The sequence below is a fragment of the Tasmannia lanceolata genome, unplaced genomic scaffold, assembly GCF_043159265.1.
Source record: "Tasmannia lanceolata isolate RefF3 unplaced genomic scaffold, GAP_Taslan_0.1 ptg000015l, whole genome shotgun sequence".
Lineage (NCBI taxonomy): Eukaryota > Viridiplantae > Streptophyta > Magnoliopsida > Canellales > Winteraceae > Tasmannia > Tasmannia lanceolata.
Window position 1 is genome coordinate 56,034,052 of NW_027518692.1, and position 26,122 is coordinate 56,060,173.

The following is a 26,122-nucleotide window of genomic DNA, read 5'->3' on the forward strand; positions in this document are numbered from 1 at the left end:
GAATAATATTAATTGAGTCTCAGGAATCGATCATTAGATTTTGAGTTTAGGATTAAAGCTTCCGCTAAAGTACTTATTCTCGTTATTTATGTGTCTGATAGTTTGCATAATTCATATTGAAATTTGCTTGTGTGCATGAGTGCATAGAATTAACTATATACATTTTAATGGCTCCACATCCGATGCCTTAACATTGTCTTCCTACCAGAGGTTTTTGATTGAAAATAAAAGGTTTAACAACAAAAGAGTTTTGATATCGTGTTCTTATTTGTCAAATGTCAACAAATACTTTACAACCTTGTTATGATTCATATTTATCTTACTTCTTTTGATCTTATGATGATTTTCTTTTTAACTAACATGACCCAGGTCCCACAATTTCTTTTGGACCATATGTGGCGTAAAGGCAAGGTGTGTAAGATTGTGTGCACTCAACCTAGACGTATATCAGCCATATCAGGTTTCTGCTATGTGACTTTGCATTCTAAAGATCGTGTGTTTTTATTTTGCTCTTTTTGCTTCTACACTAGTTTTTGCTCATGGTTAGAGATATGCTGTGTGCAGTTGCCGAGAGAATCGCTTATGAAAGAGGAGAAAATGTTGGAGACAGTGTTGGTTACAAGGTATATCATAACCTACCTAGATATATTAATACTAAGAAACACGTCCCTTCCGAATGTGCAGATGGTTGATTCTTTTATCATTGCATGCTGCCCTGCTCTAATGTGTTTAAGCAATCACGGGCCATATTAACTTGAAGTCCTGTATACATACATTTATATGTGTGTGTGTGTGTGTCTTTGTATATGTATTTAAGCAATCACGGGCCATATTAACTTGAAGTCCTGTATACATATATTTGGTGCATGTGTTTTAGAGCTTTAACTATACATTGAATCAGTGGATTATATCATAATCATCTCTAAGAAAAGCATTAGCTAACTTTGTTTCTCCATAAATTGGTGAATGTCTGCCCACCAAAAAAAAAAAAAAAACTGGTGAATCTCTAGGTAAAATGATCATGCTTGTCCTTTTCATTCTTTAAGTCTGTCAGGAAACTCTTTTTAGTTTTTTGAAAGGGACTTTGCATTATAGTTTGATTATTGTTTTTTGTGAGGAATATTCCCTGAATTCTTTTCATGTTTAGAATCACATCTCTAAACCACTTCTCTTGACAATTGGGTTGAATGCTTTTTGTGTAACTTCTTTGGACAATAAAATTTCTAGCCATTTGCTTATAAGACTGCCTATTTTGTGACAATTTTATATTTTATTGATGAATTTATCAATTTCTGGAAACATTATCACTTGTCAGATACGCTTGGAGTCTAAAGGTGGGAAGCAATCTTCTATAGTGTTTTGCACGAATGGGATTCTTTTGAGAATGCTTATTAACATGGGCATGGGCATACCAAAGACAGAAACCACACCGGAATCCTTGAAAAGTGGTATTTTTGAAATAACCCACATCATCGTGGTAATGATTTTATCTTTTTTTTTTATAAAATTTGGTTTCTCTCTGAGTTTAGCTAGATTTCTTTATTGGACCCCATAATGCCTTAATTTATATAGGATTCTTGCCCTCCTTTGCTCACACTCAGTGGAATTACTAGACTGTCTTGTTTCGTTTTGTTAGTGTTATTTTTTTATTGCTCATGCCCATGTTCTAATACGTGTCGACATTTATCCATGTATGCATGCATATTATATGCATAGAGGGAATACTATTATCTCATGCTTGTCCGTGTCCATCCAGTCGTGCATGCAACACATTGTTTCACAAAAATTCTGAACTGTTTAATTCCGGTATTCCATGTAAATCCATCTATGCTGATTTTCTACTCTCTCTCTCTCTCTCTCTCTCTCTCTCTCTCTCTCTTAAAGTGGCAATTTACATGTTAGTTCAGTTGGTATCGTCCCTCTTCTTTTATATTGAAGTAAAAAAAAAATAAAATTAATTCTCTAGTTCAAATATATAATAAGTAAAGCATGGGAAAGACTTCTTTTCATGGAAAGTATAGGTTATCTGATCATCATAAGCTGCTTCAGATGCTATGCGGCGGTTTCCTTTTGTAGCTAGGGGTTATGCCAAGGACTACTCTTTCTTAGAGGGCATCGACATTGGGGAAAATTACATTGGGCATATAATTATATGAATGGAAAATTCAAATTGAATTGGTAGATGAATCGAATTGGCGATCCAGTTTGGGCCTTTTGAAAAATTGAAAGTACTCTAGAAGATTCTTCTGTACAAATGTTAAAAAAAATTGTGATATTAGCGAAAATATTGTAGGTGGAAGATATTTTCTAGGGAAGTGTTACATATTATGGGGATATTAGCTGTTCCCAGTCATCAAGTTCCTTCTTAAATTGGTAATTTACTTGTCTTTAAATTGAACAAGTTGGGTTTATACTTGCTTCAATATCCTAGCTTTGCTCAAGGTAAATCAGATTCTCCGCTCCATTTTTTCTTGCGTTTTCACATATTCATGCCCACACAATTTTGTTGCAGGATGCCAATTTACTTCCTATTCATAGCCCTAGGTCACTGGTAGGAGCTCCCTGGGATTGTGGTCCAATAAACCGACTTCAGTTAGAACTCATTAATAATAGGTGTTGTTGTGGTATCTTGCACGCATAGTTGTGCTCATGTTTCTTCTGCACATTTTTGTTTTGCCTACAGCTAATAGATCTTGGGTGGACTTTGAGGAGGTTTTCCATATATCGAGTGGCATTTTTGGAAGGTCCAAAAATAATCTTTAGTTTTCTTGAACTGCCATGTGAAAAAGCAATTTTATAAAATTTCGCCACGGGAAATAATAGTCCACCCTATTGTTTTGTATTTTCCTGAAAATAACTTCATTTTTAGGAAAAGACAAACAAAGAGGGGGTAGAAATGCGGCCATGTTTAGGAAAAGACAAACAAAAATGCGTGGAAATGCTAGAAAAGGGGGTAAAAATATAGCACTAAATTGGTTAGTTTTATTTTTTTCCATTTTTTTATTAAGGGTAGAGGTGTACTTTTTAATCCAAATACTTTTCCAGACTGAAAATGGAAAATTGCAGCCATGTTTAGGAAAATGTGAATCTTGAAGAAAGTACTTGGACTTGGATGGGTCTCAAAATTTGTGGAAGAGTGGGTGGTGAAAATCCTTCTGCATGTACCACACTTCTCATGTATATATTTATTGATTGGGCCCACTTCTCATTTATTGTTGGTTTTTCCTTAGAAGCAGGAACCTCCTCTCGGGGTGCCACTCCCACCTTTTGGCGCTCCTTAGGAAGGAGCTTCCAGGGAGCGCCGACCCCAGAGTGATGGGAACTGCTCTAATGATGCTCCCAGCCTGCTTCTATTATTCTATAAGTCCTACCATTACCAACTTCCTTATATCAAACTCCTCAAACTCTTCAAAGTAATTCGTTGGAGCAAGCAGAAAGGCTTGTGTATCTTCAAAAGGCATGAGGAACGAGTGCACACAAATGAAGATGGTTAGAAATTAGCTTTTAGATGTACTTAAAATTTGAAAGATACATATGAAAATAGTTAGAAACTATTATTTTTTGATGTGCTTGAATTTTGAAAGATATATAAAGAAAATATTACATACACGCTCCCATGGTGCTCCCAAACTTAGACTCTTCTAGACCCCACGCTTCCCGCCCCCGCACCCGCTTCGTGCTTCTAAGGGTCTTACGGTTGGCTCATGAAAATAACCTCATTTTCAGGAAAATACAAACAAGGAGGGGGTAGAAATGCAGCCATGTTTAGGAAAAGGCAAACAAAAATGCGTGGGAATGCTGGGAAATGGGGTTAAATTTTTTTTTCCTTGCACTAAATTAGTTAATTTTATTTTCCCATTTTTTTTTATTAAGGGTAGAAGTATCTACCTAATCTAAATACTTTTTTTGACAGTAGTCTAATCTAAATACTTTTCCAGGCTGAAAAGGGGAAAATTGCAGCCATGTTTAGGAAAAGACGAATCTTAAATGAAGTACTTGGACTTGGATGGGCCGCAGAATTTGTGGAAGAGTGGGTGGTGAAAATCCTTGATGTCCCACACTTCTCATATACGTAAGGATTTTCTTGAAAATACATAAGAGTCCCACTTAAAAGCTCGGAAATGAGGCCATGTGATGTCTCTTAAAATGACCATAAAAGTCGTACGGTTTGTTCATTTGCTATTCTTTTTTTTGAATGGTAATTCATTTGTTATTCTTGAAAAATAAATCCTTGTGCATGTCCCACACTTTCGATTCTCTAAGAAATACTTAGAATCCCACTGGAAAGCCTTGGAAAAGACATTTTAAAAAAAAGCTTTGGAAAGGAGGCCAATATTGGTTTTAAGATGACTGTAAAAGTCTTATGGTTGGCTCTTTTTCTTTTTTTTTGTGAGAGATGTTGAAGGTTTGAGGGCAAGAATGACTTTTAGTTCTAGGCTTCCAGACATAATTTGGACACCATGCTGCACTTCCATGTTTGAGTGAGATGACCTTAAAAGTCTTATGGTTGGCTAATTTATTTTTATTTTTTTGTGAGAGATGTTGAAGGTTTGAGGGCAAGAATGACTTTTAGTTCTAGGCTTCCTGACATAATTTGGACACCTTGCTGCACTTCCATGTTTGAGTGGATCAACAATTTGAGAGTCCTCTTGCTTATTATGTATTGCAGAATGTTTTGTTTCTCGGTGTTATTTGTATTTTTTTCCTTTTTGAAAAGACTTCATTAAAAGAACGAGACAAGAACAACAAGAAGAAGAGATGACACCCCACGCCCTCCCCCTAAGGAAAAAAGGAAAAACGAAGCCAACAACAAAGATCTAACAGAAAAATGTGGAAAAGGAAAATGCCGAAGGGGGCTTCAAACGGGGAAAGTGGAAACATATTGTCAATTAAGAATTCCATACCATGCCTTCTGTAACTTGTCTATTCGTTGTGTTGTTTGTATTCCATAGGATGTGTGGCGTCTCTATCCAATTCCTCAACTTGGGAGAACTTCACAAGTCTCCAACATACTAACCAAGTTCAAATTAGGGAATAAATCAGCGAGGCAAATGTCCAAAAACTCAGGGAAAAATAAAAAATATTAAGGACAATATATAACAGATATAACGTACAACCATTCTAACAATGTTTTAAGTAGTAAAAAGTTTTTTTTTTTTTAATGGCAGCAACTTAATTAATAGAAAGACAGACTGAGATGGTCAATACAAAGAGAGATTGGAATTAGAGCCCAATAGATGATCATCCCAACGATTAAGTGGTAAAAAGATATTATCATAAACAAAATTTATCATCAAATGTTCATCTCCAAACCAATATCCCACTAGGAATGAGCAAAAATGTTGAAAATGTAATTAAATTAAATGTTAGATGGCAACATTCCATCATGATGATCAATTGAATCCATAAAATCGTTTGTATTTGAATCATCATTACTCATATCCAACAACTCTTCATCATTTTGGTATTTAGGGTGATCATCACCTCCAAGGTCAGCTTCCACATCCTCCGTTTTTGGCAATGTTGTAATCAAAATACAACAAAAGAAGATATGAACTTGTTACAAGAAGAAATGGATATTCTTTTCTTTAATCTTATGAAACTAAATAGATCAAATAAAATATCAAATCTCAAAGAGAGAGCAAAGGGAAAGAGGATAAATATGATTGCTTGCTTAAAAAGATTATCTAGTGAGATTGGTTGTGAATCTTTCTTTTTATTTCTTGCACTAATCCTATGCTCTTCATCTACATGTTCATACGTACAAAAACTATGTCTTCTAGGTTCATAGGTTCCAATCTATTTCCCTTCTATAATTGAAATACTATTACATTGGTATGCTTTCCATGGAGAAACTTAATAGCCATATCTCCAAAAAATTTGGTGTCCATTTGCATGGTACCTTTTGATCTGTTGAGTTATTTTCTCAATTTATTGTGTAGCCAATCAGCACCATCTTATGAATGACCTTTCTAATCTATCTTTTATTACTTTATCTATCTTCGGATGTTTATTACAAAACAATTGCAAATTTAGATGGACGTGACACCGTGTAATGGGCTATTTAGACTTCTATTCATTTGTGATCTACGATATTCCACAGCAAATATGTCAATCTGGTCTTGTAGATGCTCTTGATTGCTTCCTTTGCCTTATCGGCGACGGCTGAAGGGGGTCATTATTTCCTCATCTCTAATATCTTTAGTAGGCAGAGCACGATTGAGATTAGAGAACTGATCATCTTCTATGTAACGATTTGAAGCTTGTTGAAGACCTTGATTGTTGATGTTAGCTCCATGCAAGAATCCATGGTGGAACCATAACCACCTACTAGTCACAACACCCTGTTCAAAGTTTAGTACTGTTTGTAAAATCTGATTCAAACATATGTCATATCAATTGTAAAATTAGAAGTTAGAGAAGGGAGAATAGAGTGGAGACGAGTTGTGGGAGGGGAAGATAGATATTTCCCCCACAACATGTTTTTCACTTAGTTTCATTGGCTTGGAATGTCTGATGACCATTATCATCTTATTTATCTTTATTTGTAGGATGAAATTCACGAAAGGGATCGTTTTGCTGATTTTATGCTCGCAATTCTCAGGTATTTCCTTGGCAAAAGGACACTTTGTTATTTGTTGTTTATTTGCTTTATGTTACTGGACATACAGATACATGTTTCATTATCAGACAAAAATGTGGGGTGCCTAATTCACATTTTTAAATTGGTGGATACGCGGATATGTGAGGGGTAGACATTCATACCACATTTAGGGGTCATTTGGATGCACTGATTTTGATTTTGCTAAAAGTTTGAAATTCACTGATTTTAAAAACCCTGCATTATAAAATATGTTGCTTGTATTTGATCCTGTAATTTTCAAGGATGCAGTTTTGCTCTGCTTGGAGGAAACCCTATTTTGCTTATCATTAAAAACATACTAATTTTGCTTTAGTGTTTAATTTCATGAACATTATCAGTTAACCAAATGAATTGGCAATGCCAATGACTACTCCAATGTATTTTAAAATTACTACTCAACTCTCCAAGAGGATTTCTTTGATTTTTTTATAGAAGGATCTCACGCTGTCAGCCCATGATTATCTATAGCATCATGGAACTCCATTGGGCGCTCCCTTTCGAATGCCTGCCGGAATTCACGTTCATGTTGTAAATTCCGGATCTCAAAAAAAAAAAAAGAGAGTCAAGAGGCCTTCCCCTCAACCACTTCGAAAACTATTCATATTATTAGTCCAACAAAATATATGGAAGGAGTATGTTCAAGATAGTATTGTTAATTACAATAATACATAAAACAACAGAAAGAACACGAAATTAGACATCCACAAGCTATAAATTATGCTTTTCTTATAGAGACATACACAAGCTATGAATTTTGCTTTTCTTATAGACTACCACATATAGATTGTCTCTTGCAAGCAACGACGTCCATGTTTGCTTTTCTTGAAGCCAACCAATGTCTCCCTCTCTTTCAAATTTATAAAGATGTTCCTCCGCTTCGTGCAATGAGGGGAATGCGTGATAGCAACACCCTTTGTACTGATTCACTTACATGTGACACTCTTCCCATGATAGCTAAATTCTAAGAGCAAAGGCCTCTAAAGAGAACATAATATTTCCGTCTTGCCATTTTATTTTAAGATCTTTCATTTACAAAAATATTTCAGCATTCTGGATGTTACCTATATAACGGTAAACGACAAGTCTTTGGTATGAAAGCATGATAACAATATGATACAAGCCTACAATGAAGGACTTCTGGCCTTATAAATATATTATAGTGGCATATATGTTTGCCACACTACATTCTTAAACATATAGAATTGTAAATGAGATGATCATGCTTTATGCCTTAATAAGTTCTCCCATAAAATCTACAACAAACAATAATATTTTGCAAAAAACATAGTAGCTATATATTTTCTATAATCATGGTTTTAATTTTCTACCAAATTCAACACGAAATGACTGAAATGTTTCTATTTCCATCACCATCGAAACAAATACTAAAACCAAACCTCTAAGTGCATTAGTTGTATGGAGGGACATTATCAAGCAGAAGTTTAAGTTTGAAGAAGGGATTAGATTCAAAGTATACTCGGGTGAGCGGATCCAATTCTGATCACATAAGTGGTGCGGGGAGTCACCCCTTAAGGAGGCCTTTCCGTATTTGTTTGCGGTAGTCGTTGACTAGGAGGTGTCTGTGAAGGACTGTATCGTGAGAGAGGGCTCCTAGCTATCTTGGAGGATTAATTTCAGGCGAAACTTCTTTGACAGGGAACTGTATTGGGTGGCTCATCTCTTGGAAGTGATCTCAGCAGGTTAAATTAAGGGGTCAGGAAATGCCAAAAGGGTTTGGATCTGGAGCTCCTCCAGGTCCTTCAACGCCAAGCCCTTCTATCATGAACTAGCACCGATTCCTGCTTCTTCGCCTCTTGCCAAAGTATGGAGCATCCACTCATCCAGTGCCACCTAGGGTATGTGCTTTTGGTTGGTTGTCCCTTCTCAATAAAATCCTCAATGCGGACCACCTTCGAAACCGTCAGATGCTCATCATAGATCATTGTGCTTTGTGTGTGGAGGCAGGGGAGGCGGTAGATCATATGTTCCTTCACTGCAAGACAGTGAGGTATGTATGGTGCAAGATTTTGGGCAGATTCTGTACAGTGTATGTTTTGCCTCTGAGGCTGTGCAATCTATTGGATTGCTAGCCGCTTGTCCCTTGGAGAAAAAAAAGGTAAAATTCTCTGGCACATGATATTACTTGCCACTCTCTGGTTGCTGTGGAAGGAGAGAAATACCACGGTTTTCAGGGGTTTGACAAAAAGCCCCCAATTCTTACTCTTAACGATTCTTGCGTTGACGATTGCGTGGGTGCGGACTCATCCTTCTTTCATGTTCACGTCAGCTTTGATCTATGGCATCGATGGAGGGAGATTTGTTTGGAAGGAGAGATCATGACTGTTATTTCTCAGAGTGGAGTCCTCCTGAGTCAGGTCAGCTTAAGCTAAATTTTGATGGCTCCAATCTTGGCAATCCTGTCCTTCTGGCATAGGAAGTTTTCTAAGAGATGAGGGTGGGACAATTTTCTGGTCCTTCTCGGGGCCCATTGGTATAGCGGATTCCAATGAGTCGGAGCTTAGAGTGGTTCTACAAGGGCTGAGGACTTTAGACCCGTCTCGTCTAGATATGGTTGTGGTAGAATATGATTCTCTTAACATCAATAGATGGTTGAAGGGCGCTTCTCCTCCCCCTTGGTGATTCGCGCATTGGATGGATGAGATTTCGGATCTCTTAGCGCATTCATCGATTGGCTTCCTCCATGTTCGAACTGGCGAATCGTGACGCTGATAGGTTAGCTAGAGGAGGATGAGTCGGAGCTTCCTTTGAGATTTTTGATTTTCTGCCCCTTGAGGAGGCTTGACTGCACTCTATTCTTTATCTTTTTCCCATATTTCTGTACTGACCATCTCAGTCTCCCCTTCTTTTAATCAGTGCAATTCAATCACTACCATTAAAATAAATGCAGTAGTTACATTAAATAATTATATTTATATGAATTACATGTGAAATGTGGTGTATATATTGTGTATAAATATGTATATGATATACATGTGAAATGTGGTGTGTATTGAATTATCAGACATGCAACAATGCATGTCACTAGGTGTTTGATGTTGTTAAACTATTATTGGTGTTTTTTTTTTGCTTGGGTGATGGTTTTAGTGTGTATTTGTGCTTATTCTAGCACTTCCTAGGGTTCCATCTTAAGTCCCACCATTTACGTATGTTTCCATAATTTTACAGGACTTAGACCAAAATTTCCATCTAAAACCGGCATGTTCATGTAGGTCAAACAAGCACTCATGATATTTAGGAAGCTAGCCATTCCTTGTAATATCACATAGGCCAATCAAATACTCATGGTTTTAAGGATGCTAGCAAACCTTGGATAAAGTTATTAGACTACTTGAATTTGATGCAAGGATGCTAGCAAAGCCTGTATAAAGTTATTAGACTACTTGAATTTGATGCAAGCTCCTGCCTTCTTTACTGGACATAGAATGTATTAATCTTAACCATGTTAGCTACCAACAAGTCATCTAATTCATCAATTCAATAACACGTATAAACTCATTCTTTACAAACCAAATCAGTTTCCTATTTCAGAGAAGTCTTTTTATCTTTCTTTTTTTCTTCCACTAATTGGATTCCTTAATCAGTAGTTTTCTAGTTTAAAAAAGATATGGGTAGTAGAAGTCAATAGTTCACAATTGATTTGAGATTAGGATGGCCTTAGTTAGCTAGTGATTCAATGTCAATTTAATAATGAGGTTTGGACAAAGTCAGACCAAAGAGAAGAGGAAGCCCTTTGTGTTCATAAAATACGTCAGGTATAGAATCAAGCATAAAGCTGGGAAGCTTGATCAGACATTCAATGGTGATACCTAAAGTCAAGCCCAACCTCCTTACCCAATACTCTCTCAATCTAGACCCCAAATGCACAAAACAAGAACCAAAATAACCAACTTCCCATATCTGAATCAAACTCACCATGAAACGGATTAATAGAGAAAAGTAAAATAAGGCATCATGATTTCTAGAAAATTTTAACCCATCTCCACACAAAATAACCCTAACCCACTCAAGAAAAGCCCTCCCAAATCAAGTTTAATGAACTTGAATTCACCCATCATTCAAAAACTCTATAAAGATCGAGATCAAGTAAAGATGAGGGGTCCACTATTCAAAAAAATAAAAAAAGGTAAAGATGAGGGTACTTGCAAAGATGAGGCTATTTCAAAAAAAAAAAAAAAAAAGGGTACTTGCAAAGAGACGACCTTACACAGATCCACACATGCTTTGTTGTATATGTGCTGAAAAAAATAATGATGTAACAGTAAGAATATCTAGGAACCATCTTGTAAAATCCCAGAAATCATCGCCTCAGATCCAAGACAATTCGAAGATAGAATGATATTTCTTGCCTTAAGAAAGCAAGTTTCAGATCTGTAAAGGTGGCTCCTTTGATGTTGGATATGATTCCAATTACAAAGATTTTCTTTAGTCAAAAGAACGAGAAGAAGAGTTCCAATATAAAAAACAAGGGATCTCAATGGCAGAAGTAGAAGAGACGGCTGTGGGTATTTTCTAGTCAGATCAGATCTTGATGTGGGGAATGAAATATTGTAGTTGGAGGCGGACGATATGGTCTGAGATTGGAACCGATGAGCTCTGTTATGTTTTTAGTAGATAGAATCAATATATATATATATATGAGAGAGAGAGAGAGAGAGAGAGAGAGAGGAAAGTGAAGCTACACCGCCGGTGTAGCTAACTTAGCTACACCGCCGGCTTAAAATACAATGGGCCCACATTGTTTTGGTGATCCAAACCATTCATTTGATTGGCCCTCACATAGATAGGGTGTCCCCCAAAAATCAGCTCCATAGGATCATCCCAACCCTACGATTTGTGGAGGCAAAAATGAATGTGTAAAAACCTTCACAAATTTGTCCATTTTTGCCTCCACAGTTTGAAGGGTTGGGATGATCCTATGGAGCTGATTTTTGGTGGACACCCTATCTATGTGAGGGCCAATCAAATGAATGGTTTGGATCACCAAAACAATGTGGGCACATTGTATTTTAAGCCGGCGGTGTAGCTAAGTTAGCTACACCGGCGGTGTAGCTTCACTTTCCTCATATATATATATATATATATATATGTGTGTGTGTGTGTATATTTTTTTAAATGAATATATATGTGTGTGTTGATATTGTCTACAATATAATAGGGAAATTACATTTCCACCCCTTTACCATATCTTTTCCTGCAAAATGACTTTATTTTCTGAAAGAACCAAACAAAAGGGGGTAGAAATTCTGGACATTGGGTGGAAAAATTATTGGAAATTACATTTTCTCCCCCTCTTTTCCTGCGAAGTTATTATATTTTCCAAAAGAACCAAACAAAGGGGGGTGGAAATGCTGGATGTGGGGGTGGAAATATCATTTCCCTTCATTATATAGTATATAGTTTGTAGGGAGGTGATATTTCCATCCCTTTTATGCATCGGACAGAGAAGGATGAGATGTGTTGCATCCATCAAAAGCCCTTTTATTAATAGAAGGAAGTACTGCAGTGACAAAGCTGCCAATGCTGGGAAGTCATTTGTGGAAGGTTCAAGAAGTGACCAATAGCAGTAGAAATGTCATCTCCTACCCCGCCCCTTCCAATTGTCATGCAAAGGAAAATCTCCCTTTCTCAATAACGACCCTTGATAAGACCCACACAATTCCTTAACAAGCCTGTCGCTACCAGTGTTTCACAGATGTTGTCTGAGCCTTCGCCACCTCGGTGCCACTTGCAGTTGAAGAATCAGTGCTCGTTGCTGGACAATTGATCCCAAGTGAGGAGTCGACCCTCTCTCTCCATGGTGTTGACTGTTGTTTTAACCTTCTCCATTGATTGTGGTGTCATTGTTTTCATCACCCACTCCATGCCCACCCTCTGCTTCTCCATCCTTCTTGCATCGCCACTCATCTGCACCTACATCCATCCTCACTGTGTTGCTTGGATTCTTTGCGCCCTAGCCAAATCCGTGTTGATATGTTTCGACACTCGAATTGGACATGGATTCGTGTGGGACACAATCAGATTCTTGGAGTAGTCGTGTCCCGCACGAATTGTGTATTTTCGGCCGAATCCGACTCACCATTGTCTCTTTTAAAATATAAATCTTGAATAGTTACCATTTAAATTTGTTTTCTTCTTAACATATTTTTATAAAGGAACATTTCATCCTCTCTTGATGAAAGCCCTGATGCATCTACCCTCTACTCTCTACCCTTGAACATTGACCCCCCTTCTTCGGCTCTCTTTATAACAACCCCAATGCCTCAAACCTCCACCCTCAAATTATATATATATATATATATATATATGAGAATAGTGTTTCTGAGCTCTAGCTCAGATAGCTTATCTGAGCTAGAGCGTCAAAAACTCGTGTGGGCCCATGTTTTTGGGGGGATCCAAAGCATTCATTTAAAAGGCCCTATCATGAATAGGGTGTGTACCAAAAATCAGGTCCATAGGATCATCCTAACCCTTCCATCTATATATATATATATATATATATATATATATATATATAGAGGAAAGTGAAGCTACACCGCTGGTGTAGCTAACTTAGCTACACCACCGGCTTAAAATACAATGGGCCCACATTGTTTTGGTGATCCAAACCATTCATTTGATTGGCCCTCACATAGATAGGGTGTCCACCAAAAATCAGCTCCATAGGATCATCCCAACCCTTCAAACTGTGGAGGCAAAAATGGACAAATTTGTGAAGGTTTTTACACGTTCATTTTTGCCTCCACAAATCGTAGGGTTGGGATGATCCTATGGAGCTGATTTTTGGTGGACACCCTATCTATGTGAGGCCCAATCAAATGAATTCTTTGAATCACCAAAACAATGTGGGCCCATTGTATTTTAAGCCGGCGGTGTAGCTTCACTTTCCTCATATATATATATATATATATATATATATATATATATAGAGAGAGAGAGAGAGAGAGAGAGAGAGAGGAAAAGGATTGTGAGCTTGAGCGTACCATCCTTATGGTGCGCTTGAGCTCTCAAACCCATGTGGCCCACATTGTTAGGATGATCCAAAGCATTCATTTGAAAGGCCCTTATATAGATAGGGTGTGTACAAAAAATCAGCTCCATAGGATTATCCTAACCCATCCATTTGTGGAGGTCAAAATGGACAGACCACAAATCTGCGCATTTTTTCCCTCCACTTTTGGGGGGGTAGGATGATTCAATGGAGCTGATTTTTGGTACACACCCTATCTATGATAGGGCCTTGCAAGTGAATGGTTTGGATCCTCACAGAAATTGTGGGACCCATGTGATTGGTGCACTCAAACGCACCATTTGATTGGTGCGCTTGACACATTCCTCATATATATTCGGAGGGGTTAGGTTGATTCAATGGAGCTGATTTTTGGTACACACCCTATCTATGATAGGGCCTTGCAAGTGAATGGTTTGGATCCTCACAGAAATTGTGGGACCCATGTGATTGTTGCACTCAAGCGCGCCATTTGATTGATATATATATATATATATATATATATATATATATAATCTATTTAATAAAAATTATCGAATCCTACTTTTTGGGATTTGCCGAATCTGGCACCTCAAATTCGTGTCGGATCTCGACACACGAATCCGAATCCATGCAAAACACCTCTGTTAGTCATCAAATCCTTCTTTTAGTAAGCTACTCACCTCGTGACTGCCGCTTGCGTCCCTTTTCCTCCGCTTCAGTATCATCCATCCTCAACTCTCTTATTCTTGTCACCCAAAAACCTAGAAAAAAAGTGGAGAGAGAAAGAACGGATTCTCCTAGAAAAACCAAGGTGTGAATTTGACATCTCCATTCTGAAAAATGAGAAAAAAAGTCTTACTAGTTGGGAAAAGTGTGCCTCCCCATCTTGTCTGAGACAAACGATACAAATAAGTGTGGAAATATGTGTTCCCATTGTATATAATATGCCATGTTCTTATCTGTATCCATGGAAAACATCTTTATATAGTTTGAAAAGGTTATCCACAAAGTCTTATCTACTTAGCATCTTACCTAATTTATTGCTTTTCTTCAAGTATCAAGCAAGGATTTTTTTTTTGAATGGTATCAAACAAGGATATTGATGTCAATACTTGTTGATGTCAATGTGGCACTAGTTTTTGTGTCTAGGGAACGTAAGTTTTTCTCCTAATTTCAAATATTCACACATATAGAGTTATACATCCTGACTCTGTTTGTCTTATTTGCAGAGACCTACTCCCATCGTGTCCTCATCTACGTCTGGTTAGCATAGTTCCTTATTCTCTATTTCTAGCTTATATGTTTTTTTACTTTGACATTTACTTTCTGCTCTTCTCATTTGTCTAGTATTGGTGAATGAATGTTCTGACCTTTTCTTCAATTCAACAGATTCTTATGAGTGCCACTATTGATGCTGAAAGGTTTTCACAATATTTTGGAGGCTGCCCTATTATTCGGGTACCTGGGTTCACTTATCCGGTAAATTTTTTCGAATTAAGTTGGGATATCAATTCATTTCTTGTAATTAATTAATAGTTTGTTGTAATTCGGTAGCTTTCTTGTTTTAGGTCAAGACCTTCTATTTGGAAGACGTGCTCTCTATCATGAAATCTTCCGAGGATAATCATCTAAACCATGCTGCCTTAAGTGGCGTGGAAGAAGATACTGAGTTAACGGAGGAGTACAGAACCGCCTTGGATGAATCTATTGAGTTGGCAATTTCAACTGACGAGTTTGATCCCCTGCTAGAACTAGTTTCTACTGAGGCAACTCCCAAAATTTATAATTACCAACACTCATTAACTGGTGCGTCACCACTGATGGTTTTTGCCGGAAAAGGTAAAGTTGGTGATGTGTGTATGCTTTTGTCATTTGGTGCTGACTGCTACCTACGTTCCCAAGATGGAAGCACGGCACTGGATTGGGCTAGGCGAGAAAATCAGGAAGAAGTTGCGGATATTATAAAAAAACACATGGAGAATTCGAAGTCGGAAGAAGAGCAACAACTACTTGAAAAATATCTTACTAGTGTCAATCCTGAGCACATTGATACTGTTCTTATAGAGCGACTTTTAAGGAAATTATGTACCGATTCTAAGGAAGGAGCTATCCTTGTTTTCCTACCAGGTTGGGATGATATAAATCAAACCAAAGAGAGATTACTGGCTTCCCCATTATTTAAGGACTCTTCAAAGTTTCTGATAATCGCTCTTCATTCTATGATTCCATCTGTGGAGCAGAAAAAGGTTTTTAGACGTCCACCTGGTGGTATTCGTAAAATCATTCTTTCGACTAACATTGCCGAGACCGCAGTTACCATCGATGATGTTGTTTATGTTATAGACAGTGGCCGAATGAAAGAAAAAAGTTATGATCCTTATAACAATGTGTCCACGCTCCATTCTGCTTGGGTTTCAAAAGCTAGTGCAAAGCAGCGGGAGGGGCGTGCTGGCCGTTGTCAGCCAGGAACTTGTTACCATCTTTATTCAATAACCCGTGCGTCATGTCTTCCAGATTTCCAAGTTCCTGAAATCAAACGAATGCCAATTGAGGAACTCTGCTTGCAGGCAAGCATTCATTCTGTTGTTTTATTATCTTTTGTTCGTATTATAGTTTTAACACATGTATTTTATCTTTCCACTGGTAACTCAAATATAAAACAAGTACGGAACAAAGGAAGGTATTGGTAATGGAAGATTTTATATGGTGTAAGCCCTTATAGTCCCGTATTTTTCAAAAGGTACTGTACAGACCACATCATAGGATGATCCAAACCGTCCACGTGATGGAACACAACGTAAATAGGTTGTGCCCCAAAAATCAGTTCCATAGGATGATCCTATACCTTCGATCTATTGAGGTTTCCATAATATGTAGTTCCTCTGTAGATCGGAGGGTTGGGATCATCCTATGGAACTGATTTTTTGGGCACAAACTATTTACGTTGTGGCCCATCACATGGACGGTTTGGAATTGGATCATCCTATGATGTGGTCCGTACAGTACTTTTTGAAAAATACGGGACTATAAGGGCTTACATCATATAAATTCTCTGGTAATGGATCGAACTAAAACAAAACCCTTTCCATTTAATTTAATATATGAACAATCTACAAATTAAGTTGAAGCAAAATGGATGTGATAACAATACAAGAAGACAGAACCAGGCCTTATTTTTATTTTATTTTGGATTTCACAGGTAAAGTTGCTTGATCCATGTTGCAAAGTAGTAGACTTTATTCAGAAGACTTTGGATCCACCGGTTTTTGAAACTATACGCAATGCTATCATAGTCCTTCAAGATATCGGTGCCTTAACACATGATGAAAAGCTCACTGAACTTGGTGAAAAACTGGGTTCGCTGCCTGTGCATCCATCAATTAGCAAAATGCTCTTTTTTGCTATCTTGATGAACTGCCTTGACCCTGCACTGACATTAGCGTGTGCTTCGGACTACAGAGATCCCTTTATTCTTCCCATGGCCCCACACGACAAAAAGCGAGCCTCAGCAGCCAAAGTTGAGTTAGCATCATTGTACGGTGGGCACAGCGACCAGCTAACGGTAATAGCGGCATTTGAGTGCTGGAAACGTGCAAAGGATAAGGGTCAAGAAGCCCAGTTTTGTTCTCGATATTTTGTCTCTTCAAGTACTATGAATATGTTATTTCGCATGCGTAAGCAGCTTCAGAGTGAACTGGCTCGTAATGGGTTTATTCCGGAAGACGTGTCTAACTGTAGCCTGAATGCTCAAGACCCAGGTATCCTACATGCAGTCCTTGTGGCGGGTATGTACCCAATGGTGGGAAAATTGCTTCCGCCCCGTAGAAATAATCAAAGGGCTGTTGTGGAGACTGCTAGTGGTGCGAAAGTTCGCCTGCATCCTCATTCCTCTAACTTTAAGTTATCATTTAGTAAGTCTAGCCATGGCCCACTGGTCATATATGATGAAATAACCCGTGGGGATGGGGGCATGTACATAAAAAACTGCACAGTTGTGGGTCCCTATTCTTTATTGTTACTTGCGACAGAGATGGTTGTAGCTCCTGCACATGATGATGATGATGATGATGATGAGAGTGATGAAGATGTGGAAGCTTCTGGAAGTGAGGAAGATGAGATGGACATACACACATCATATTCTGGACAACAAGGAGAACGGATAATGTCCTCTCCTGATAATACTGTGTCAGTTGTTGTTGATCGATGGCTCACTTTTGAGTCCACAGCACTTGATGTGGCTCAGATTTACTGCTTGAGGGAGCGATTATCGGCAGCAATCATGTTCAAAGTAAGTTCCTTCGATTATGTTTAGGGCATGTTTGGGTTTCAAGAATTTCGTGGAAAAGTTTGGAAAGAAAATATATTTCTAAAACGTCCTACCTTTTTACACTGAAAAAAGATAATTGGAACCAATCATATTCAAATTTTTTTTTTTGAAAAGCGACGGGTTTATATATATTATAAATGAAATCGAAAGTTACAGAAGATAGGGACCAGCGGTCCCTTGCATATTTACAGTCGTCAAGGATGCCAACAAACCAAAAAAACAAAACCATCGTTGCTCCATCGGAGACCACCACTCCAAAACTCAGAAATTATCTCTAAAAACACTATGCACCAGAACTCTGAGATAGTAAAAAATTAAGAACTTCTTAAAGAGACTCCCCTTAAGATGAGCACTTCTGTAAATCCAATAGGAGCCCAACAATCTCAGGGGCGAATACCTCCTCGTCAAAGCTGATGGCCGAGAGTTCCTCATCAGATGGTTCTCTCTCCTGTTGCTCAACCCTATTCAATTTTTATTTAGTAGGGCCTTCAATTTATGATGATATCACTCTAACTTAACCATAATAAAATCATTTCCCTCTAAATCGTGGAAATAAAATATGTTCCCAAGAATTTCTTTTCATCAGAAGTATTTTTCTTGCAATCCAAACAGGGTCTTAGCTTTTGGTTTTTAAAAATTCTCACATATATAGGTATCAACATAAGGTTTTCTCAAGTTATGACTTCAAATCTCAAATATTATTGGGGAAGCCTGCTGGTAACCTCTCAAAGCCTTTGTATACATCAACAATGTCAGTCATTTATGGATGAAGGGGACAGAATATCATGCATCTGTTATTGTTGTCTCTTAGACAAGGGCAGGCAGAGGTTTTCCTGCATGGGGCTGTTGGGGACAAAATGCCTACATGGAGGCATTGGCTTAGGACAAGACCTTTTGCTTTCCACTCCGTCATTTCCAGGTGGAAGGTATCCTCTCAATTTTCTTATGGAGGCTAAGGGGGAGCTTTGGTAGCTAATTTCTCTCGGAGATTTGATTTTCGTAGGCATTCTACCAGCGTTGTAGTGTTTTCTGTTGTGCTTCTTTTGCTTTGTTGTCTCTTTTTGGAGTTGTCTGGTTTTTAAATCTAATTTTATATTCAATGAATTTTTCAATCTAGAATGAGTATGCACTCTTGTCTCTCCTAGGTTCCAATGCTGCATGGGAGGTGTAAATTAGCAAGTAGTAGGATGGGAAGAATTAAAAACGCACCAATCAGCTGGATTCTCTGTAGTTCTCGTATGGGATTGTTTTCTTCAGCCCTCCAATTGTACCCGCTGTCCTTCATGTGGCGGGTTTCAATTAATGTCTTGAAATCAGTGCGTCTTATTGGAAATGATTACAGAAGATTGCTTTTATAGATCTTTCGTGTCTTAATCAAACTGTGCTTAGGATAAAATATTTAAAAATAATAATTTTGGCAGGTAAAACATCCACAGAAAGTTCTACCACCAAATCTTGGAGCCTCTCTTTATGCAATTGCCTGTATCCTCTCTTATGATGGGTTATCTGGAATATCACTAGCCTTCGATTCAGTTGATTCACTGACATCAATGGTGAATGCTGCTGGACTAGGCAAGTCAGCTCAAGGGAAGCAGTTTAGGACGCCAATTTCAGGACAAAGGAGAGGGATGGGTGTGGCTCCTTGCAATTCGAGTGGTTTTCTGCGGTCGCTAATGAGTGATGGCCCACACATCAACTCGCCTTCCCATTTTCACAAGTCTAGGACGCAACATTCCAAAGGTAATCACTTTATCCACTCATCGGGCCATGTGAATTCACCAGCATTTACCCCAATTATTAGAACCCCACATCAGAGGACTCCATTTCAAGGTCAAGGTTCTGGTGGAGCCAGTTCAACTAATGGTTCTTTTAAACGACAACGTGGAAGTGGTCCCCGGTGAAAAGCAATGTCAGGTTTGTTTTATAAGGGATCGAATTCTTGGGAATCAGTTCTAACCCCACAAGTTGGGAGGTGAGGGAATGAGATGTCCCTGGTTTTTGAGGTATATATGTTCCATGGAAAATATGAAATGGAGAGAGTAAAATGATACATCAATCAAACACACCATTGGTGGTATGGTCAGATCAATCCCACTTTATACAAGGCAATCTTGAGTAAAATACAGAGTGAGTGCCAATATTATCATTTGCTCAATATGAGATGCTCACATCACTATTGCCAGTGTTCACAAATCTGGAATCAAATGCGGGAATGTTCTTCCACTTTGCGAGGCAAGAATTGGATTATGATCCAAGTGTTGTTGCAATGTGGATGTTTTGGGTTTGATACATTTATGCTCTTATTTACAGGCCTCCATGTGTATGTGTTACCATAAACTCTCAGGAAAGAACACATTCTATCTGTTTCAGTTATACTAATATTTATGGTAGTTTCGCACTTGAGAAACACTGACAAGATGAACTCGGCTGTCAAAGAAATTTGCCACTTCCTAAATGGAGAAGCTCAAACGCTCAAGCAATCTCGGCAGTGGATGAGATGCAAATTCCGGTCCTTTGGGTTCTGTTTTGAGTGATGCAAGCTTCCAGAATACTCTATTACCGGAATCATCATCTTAACACTCCATTGTGGCGAAAGGTATGTTCATGTTCCCATTTCTGCTGACATTTGTGAACCTTAAACTCAAACAGTGATGAGCTCTGGCCGAAACTGTTTATTATATGGATTTGTTAGTGATTTTATCTTGTGGAAGCCCAGAGTTTTATGGTTCAGGTTCTGTTAGAAACTCTCATGGGCTCATCGCAATGGATGCGAAATTCATTCTCTAATTTCGCTGGTCTGGTCCATTGCGCTTAAACCCATGTGGGATTAATTGACCAGTTCATTATCCAAGTATTCCTGTCATCCAAATGACAAATCAAAGGTTTAACAAGTTTAAAGTCAGGCCTTAGAACCAAATTTCCCCCTTCCCCCCCCCCCCCCCCCCCCCCCCCGAGAAACGTTACATCTCAAAGACCGACAAAGCTATGTTTTAGAATGCAGGAAAGAGAAAAGGAACACTGCCAAAAAAAATTAAGAAAAATAAGATTAGAAATGACCGTAGAAAGTAGAAAAAGAACGATGAGAGGTATTCACCACGTTTCTCTCTATCCCCGTTTGTGAGAGGAAGCCCCATTCTTAAACTTTCCGGGAAGCAGTAGGATAAACCTTCTCTTAATTTTCTCACTTTTCAAGAAGCAATAGGATAATTTATTTTTTTTCTTCCCTGATAATCAAATTCCCTTCAAAAGGATTGATCCCTATAACATTAATGGTTTGGATCACTGAGTGGAGCCCATTTGTACTATTACCCACTAGTACTTTTCCTAGGAAAAAAATATGTGCATCCATCATATAAGAACATACTGAAATGGAGGGTTTCAAACACAGTTGCAGTAAATAATGAGGCAAGCAGGAACACAATGCTCCCACTGTTCATTTCACGTAAGATGTAAATTACATCTCATGTAGGGGTGCAACTCGGGTTGGGCGGGTCGGGTTTTGAAGAACCATGCCCTACCCGAGAAATATCTCGGGCCGGGTTGGGTTTTTTTATTTTAATATAAAAAATCAAATGTTGCATGTGAAGGATCATCTTGTGAAATACACATCTATATATATAGAAATTGCATTAATGTTCATGTGGGTCTCACATATCGGAGAGTTTCAAAATGTGGTGGCGTAACTCGTGAAGTCAGGTTAAGTCCTCTGAGAATCCAATGTATGGTGCTGTGTAGATAAACTTTTATCAAAACAGGTGCCAGATTAACTTAGGGTAACACTTGCTCTAACACCATACATTGTATTCTCGGGATTAACCTGACTTCATCAGTTAAACAGCATCACATTTTGAAACGCTCCAATTTGTGGGATCCACATTGTGTATTTCACAATATGATCCTTCAAATGCCAACCTAGACACACCCTTGAGTTAAAATGTAACAGTAGTTAAGGTTCAAGTGGTAGGGTTAAGGTTAAGAAAATGATTAAATAAACCCAAATCAATGTTAACTCAAGGTAAAAATGAAAAACCCATAATCAATTTTCTCAAAATATAAGTGTCATTTTAGGCAAGTGGCAGCCTACCCAGCCACTTAAAGAGTTAAAATTTAACAGTAACTAGGGTTTCAAGGGGTGAGTTTAGGTCAAGAAAATGCTTAAAGAAACCAAAATCAATTTTAAGTCAAGTGAAATAAGAAAAAATCATAATCAATTTTCTCAAATTATAAGGTTATTCATAAACTTTCCGGGAAACAAAGGATATTCTATGTTGATCAAGGGTAGTAAGGGTTGGATGGAATTTGAAACATGTTGAATGGAGTTCTTCCAGATGGACAGCCGTGATATGAGTGCTTAAAAGTATAAGCAGGGGACACTAACTTAATGATCAAAACCGTTTATTTCCTAGGGCTTGATGTGGATGTGTCATGGAGCAAAATCCACCACCATCGGATGATTCTAACCCTCTACTGATTTGAGGGTTATAATCATCCAATGGGGGGGAATTTTACTTCATGGCCAATCCATAGCAAGGCCTATGAAATAAATGGTTTGGATCACTAAGTGGATTACCCACTCATTTTTTTCCTAGGAAACAAATATGTGCATCCATCATATAAGAACATGTTGGATGGAGGGTTTCAGACACAGTTGCAGTGAAAAAATGAGGCAACCAAGGGCTGAACCAAAATGAAAGTATAGTGGGCAACAAAATGCTCACACTGTTCATTTCACAAAAGATGGTAAGGATCTGTTATACTCAACCTAAGAAACAAGTCATCTTGCCAACTTCTGAGAGACCTCTTCTTTCTTCCAGTCTATTGACTTCTACACACGTTAGACTGAAACTTGAAAGCTTATTAGTGTTCAGGAGAGACGGAAGCGCAACCCAACCCATTGATCTTTGTTCCACATACGAGCTAAGATATCTTCCTGAAAAAATGGAGGAATCAATCTTAATATTTTACATATCTCTATGATTGAGTCTTTGGGTTTCTGAAATAGTGTAGTGTAAAAATAAATGCTTCGAATCATTGCTATTTGACTCGGACTTCTCCGAGAAAAAGTCCAGGTATTTCGAATTATTGTTTTACATGGACGATTGTTTCCAAACAGGGAACAATAAAGCATGATTCAATGTCAAAGCTACATTGACAGATTCATTTTTAGATTGTCACAAGCAATGTTTCAAAACATGGATGCAGATCAAATGACAGCCAAAGCAAATCCTATTCGACTCAGCATGAGTCAGTACTCGGCTGAGTCTACTCAGCTGACATGGTTATAACTCGATAAAGGAGTTTTGATTGATTTTGTAGGGCGAAACACGGACTCGGACAGGAACGCGGCCAAGGTAAAAGAGAGTCGACTTGGGGAGTCCACGACGATGCTGGGGAGTTTTGAAACCATAGTCTCTAGAAAAAAAAAGTAATGCTGCATGATATTTTTACACAGACCTTTACAAACTGGTTGTGATACAAGTTCCCATTCCACCTTGGACATCACTGACTTTGGCAGCGGTTATCTGTTGGCCGGAAATCGGTTATCCAATTCTATCCGGCAGAAGCCATTGGTTCAGATGGACTTGGGTGCTCCAAATATAACTGTACACACAAAGGCTCACTGCTCATTGATTTGATTGGGGTTATCATTGGCGGTTGTTGCCATTGCTTTGTGTCTGTGGGAATCCAAAGCTGTGCTTCCTTGCTTTTATCCTTAGGAAGAGAACGGAAGTAAGATGTTATCTCCCACCTGCAATCTGTCAAAAGTTGCAACAAAGATTTAGCTCCCATCTCCTTTATATTTCTCCAACATAGCCAAAATGCAGGGTGAACCAGGAAGAAGAACGAATATAGATGATTAACATTGTGTTCATACCAGGTGGAAGAGATCTGGTAACGGGTGCAGCCACTGAAAGCTTAATCAGGAAAGACCTCAGAGCAAATTCCAGGTCTTTTTCTTCCACCTTTGACTTGTAGTTCATTGAGAGTTTGAATACAAATCTCTCAGTTGGGATATGTTCCTTGTCGTAGAAGATAACTGCTACCCTCTCCACCAAGCCCTAGTTTGGAGAACAGGCAATATGTTTAATACATCACAAGACACAGTGTGTGTGCCAGAATCAATGTGGTTCGCTTATTCAACTAGAATTGGAATCAAACTACTTAAATAACATTACAAAATTATTGTAATTGGAATGGCCCAAATCGGTTTCATACAGAATGGACCATACCAAGAAGGGAAGGTGGTGGGTGGCCAGTAGAAGAGGATAAAAGGTATTTTTGTTGTTGGAGAGATGGGAGATGATACGAGCTCATCATAATGACATTCTACCATTATATAAATGCTGAAAACAAGAAACTTCTCTTCTAGTTCTACCCCTCTTTGTTCTTCCTATTTCTGATCTCTGAATGCATACCCCCAAAAAATAGCCCCCAACATACTCAACAGAATTTGAAACCACATGCAAAGAAAGCTACCACAGAAACCATGCATGGAACACTTGCATTATTCAACCTATTTTTCTTCTGGCAAGAAATAAATTGTGCAAATAAAGATGATAAAGGAACCATACTAGTGAAGCAAAGTTATTTGTAAGATAGACAATAGCAGAATTTCAACCTTGGCGCAAGGCAATAGGTGTTAAAGTATAAAAGATAAATAACGCATTTCTCCGACAGCTTAAGCTTTTGGAGAAGTTGGAAAGTTAACATGGTATCAGAGCCAAAGGTCTCGAGTTCAAACCTCCTGGATAGCAAAAATTCACATGCAATGGTCGGCCCAAAGTAGGACCACATGTGTCACGTATTTGCCAAAGTGGGCCACACGTGTGGGGGAGTGTTAAAGTATAAAAGATAAATAACGCCTTTCTCCAACCGCTTAAGCTTTCGGAGAAGTTGGTAAGTTAATAATAGGCAGGTCAAGATGACTATCAGAAGACATGAGAATCTGTATAGCTGAAGAAATAAAAGCAACACTTGAAATTAGATTTGAGGTCACCATTAGAGTATCATTTTTTTATGCAACTAGATATCACATGCATGTTAAAAGAACCAATTGCTCCAAAAGCTTAAGGTTTTAGAGTTGGTGCTATTTAATCATTCATACTTGAACATAAAATTCAAAGAAAAGATATGGGCATATAATAAAGCATGTAATTGAAGGTAAAAGGAATTGAAGCTATGGGTAGAGATTCAATATTAGTAATCATAGAACATAAAACCTTAAGGATAAAAGGGTGAAGGGCAGAAATTGCAGAATGGATGTAGTCCCTGAGCTCAGGGTGGCAAGCACTCTGAACAACAACGTTCATGTATCGTCGTCTCTCGAATGCTCCTTTAAAAAGAAATGCGAATTTAGGGTTTTTCAATAGAATCCAAGAGAGAGAGAATCTGAAAGAAGAAATGAGGAATAGGGTTTAGTAAATGTAGAGATTTGTACCCGAAGGATAGACCCCTTTGAGAAATACGATGGAGTTTATGGCGACTTCGAGGAATTCGACCAGAACCCTAGTTGTTTCGCCTGCAAGATGAAAAGAGAAATGATCAAGGGTTGTTGTTTTCGATCCTAAGAGTTCCAAGTGAGAGAGAGAGAGAGAGAGGGGAAGGACTTTGTTGTCGAGGTTGATTAGTCCTTCGATCATCCATCAAGCCGAATTCTGAGGGTTCTCTGCCGAATTGTGAGGGTTCTCTGTTATAAGTTTATAACAGACCCAAAAAAGGAGAAAAGGGGCTTTTGCCTTTTGCAAAGAAGCCCTGGGGAAAATAAAAAAAAAGGTCTCCTAGTTTGGCAATTTGCAAATAGACTCATCACATCTGAGTTAGTTTTGCAAATCACGTCATTCCATCACATTTTTTAACTCTTATATGTCAAAAGACTAAAATTTACCTTGTGAAAAAGACCAAATTATAAATAGTATATTCTGATGGGTAGGTCCCACAGACTCAACTCAAACCCATGCATCAGGTGGGACCCACCATTTTGCCTCATGTTTTGATGGGGTTATGTCTCACGATCTCCACCCGAGCCCATGTATAGTGTGGGGCCCTCCATTTTACACCCTTATGTAGAGCGTGATGTTCCCCTACATTTGGTCCAAAATACGTCATTGGCCGTCATGGGTATTGTTGTCTTTTTACAAGGACA

General features: G+C 38.3%; 2 protein-coding genes across 3 annotated transcripts in view; one reads left to right on the top strand and one right to left on the bottom strand.

The window, feature by feature from the left end:
• Positions 1-20,689, top strand: part of LOC143892545 (DExH-box ATP-dependent RNA helicase DExH6-like) — a 35,509-nt gene extending 14,820 nt beyond the window's left edge. The window contains exons 6-14 of the mRNA XM_077397253.1: positions 370-460; positions 565-623; positions 1,316-1,477; positions 6,552-6,604; positions 14,882-14,915; positions 15,042-15,131; positions 15,221-16,219; positions 16,852-17,940; positions 19,401-20,689. Of these exons, the coding sequence (XP_077253368.1) occupies positions 370-460; positions 565-623; positions 1,316-1,477; positions 6,552-6,604; positions 14,882-14,915; positions 15,042-15,131; positions 15,221-16,219; positions 16,852-17,940; positions 19,401-19,880 (3,057 nt within the window). The 3' untranslated portion in view covers positions 19,881-20,689. The remainder of the gene's footprint in view (positions 1-369; positions 461-564; positions 624-1,315; positions 1,478-6,551; positions 6,605-14,881; positions 14,916-15,041; positions 15,132-15,220; positions 16,220-16,851; positions 17,941-19,400) is intronic.
• A 1,968-nt stretch (positions 20,690-22,657) lies between these two features.
• Positions 22,658-25,743, bottom strand: REV7 (DNA-binding HORMA family protein). Of its 2 annotated transcripts, XR_013255551.1 has the most exons (6): positions 25,587-25,743; positions 25,418-25,498; positions 25,200-25,312; positions 23,855-24,038; positions 23,434-23,735; positions 22,658-22,909 (listed from the first exon to the last, which is right to left on the bottom strand). XR_013255551.1 is itself a non-coding variant. In XM_077397254.1 (5 exons), exons 1-5 carry the CDS (start codon positions 25,621-25,623, stop codon positions 23,530-23,532), a joined length of 621 nt encoding a protein of 206 aa, XP_077253369.1. In that variant the 5' UTR covers positions 25,624-25,743; the 3' UTR covers positions 23,107-23,529. The 2 variants fall into 2 exon arrangements, 1 of the variants encoding a protein (XP_077253369.1); XM_077397254.1 differs by lacking the exon at positions 22,658-22,909 and having other exon boundaries at positions 23,107-23,735.
• Positions 25,744-26,122: the final 379 nt, after the last annotated feature.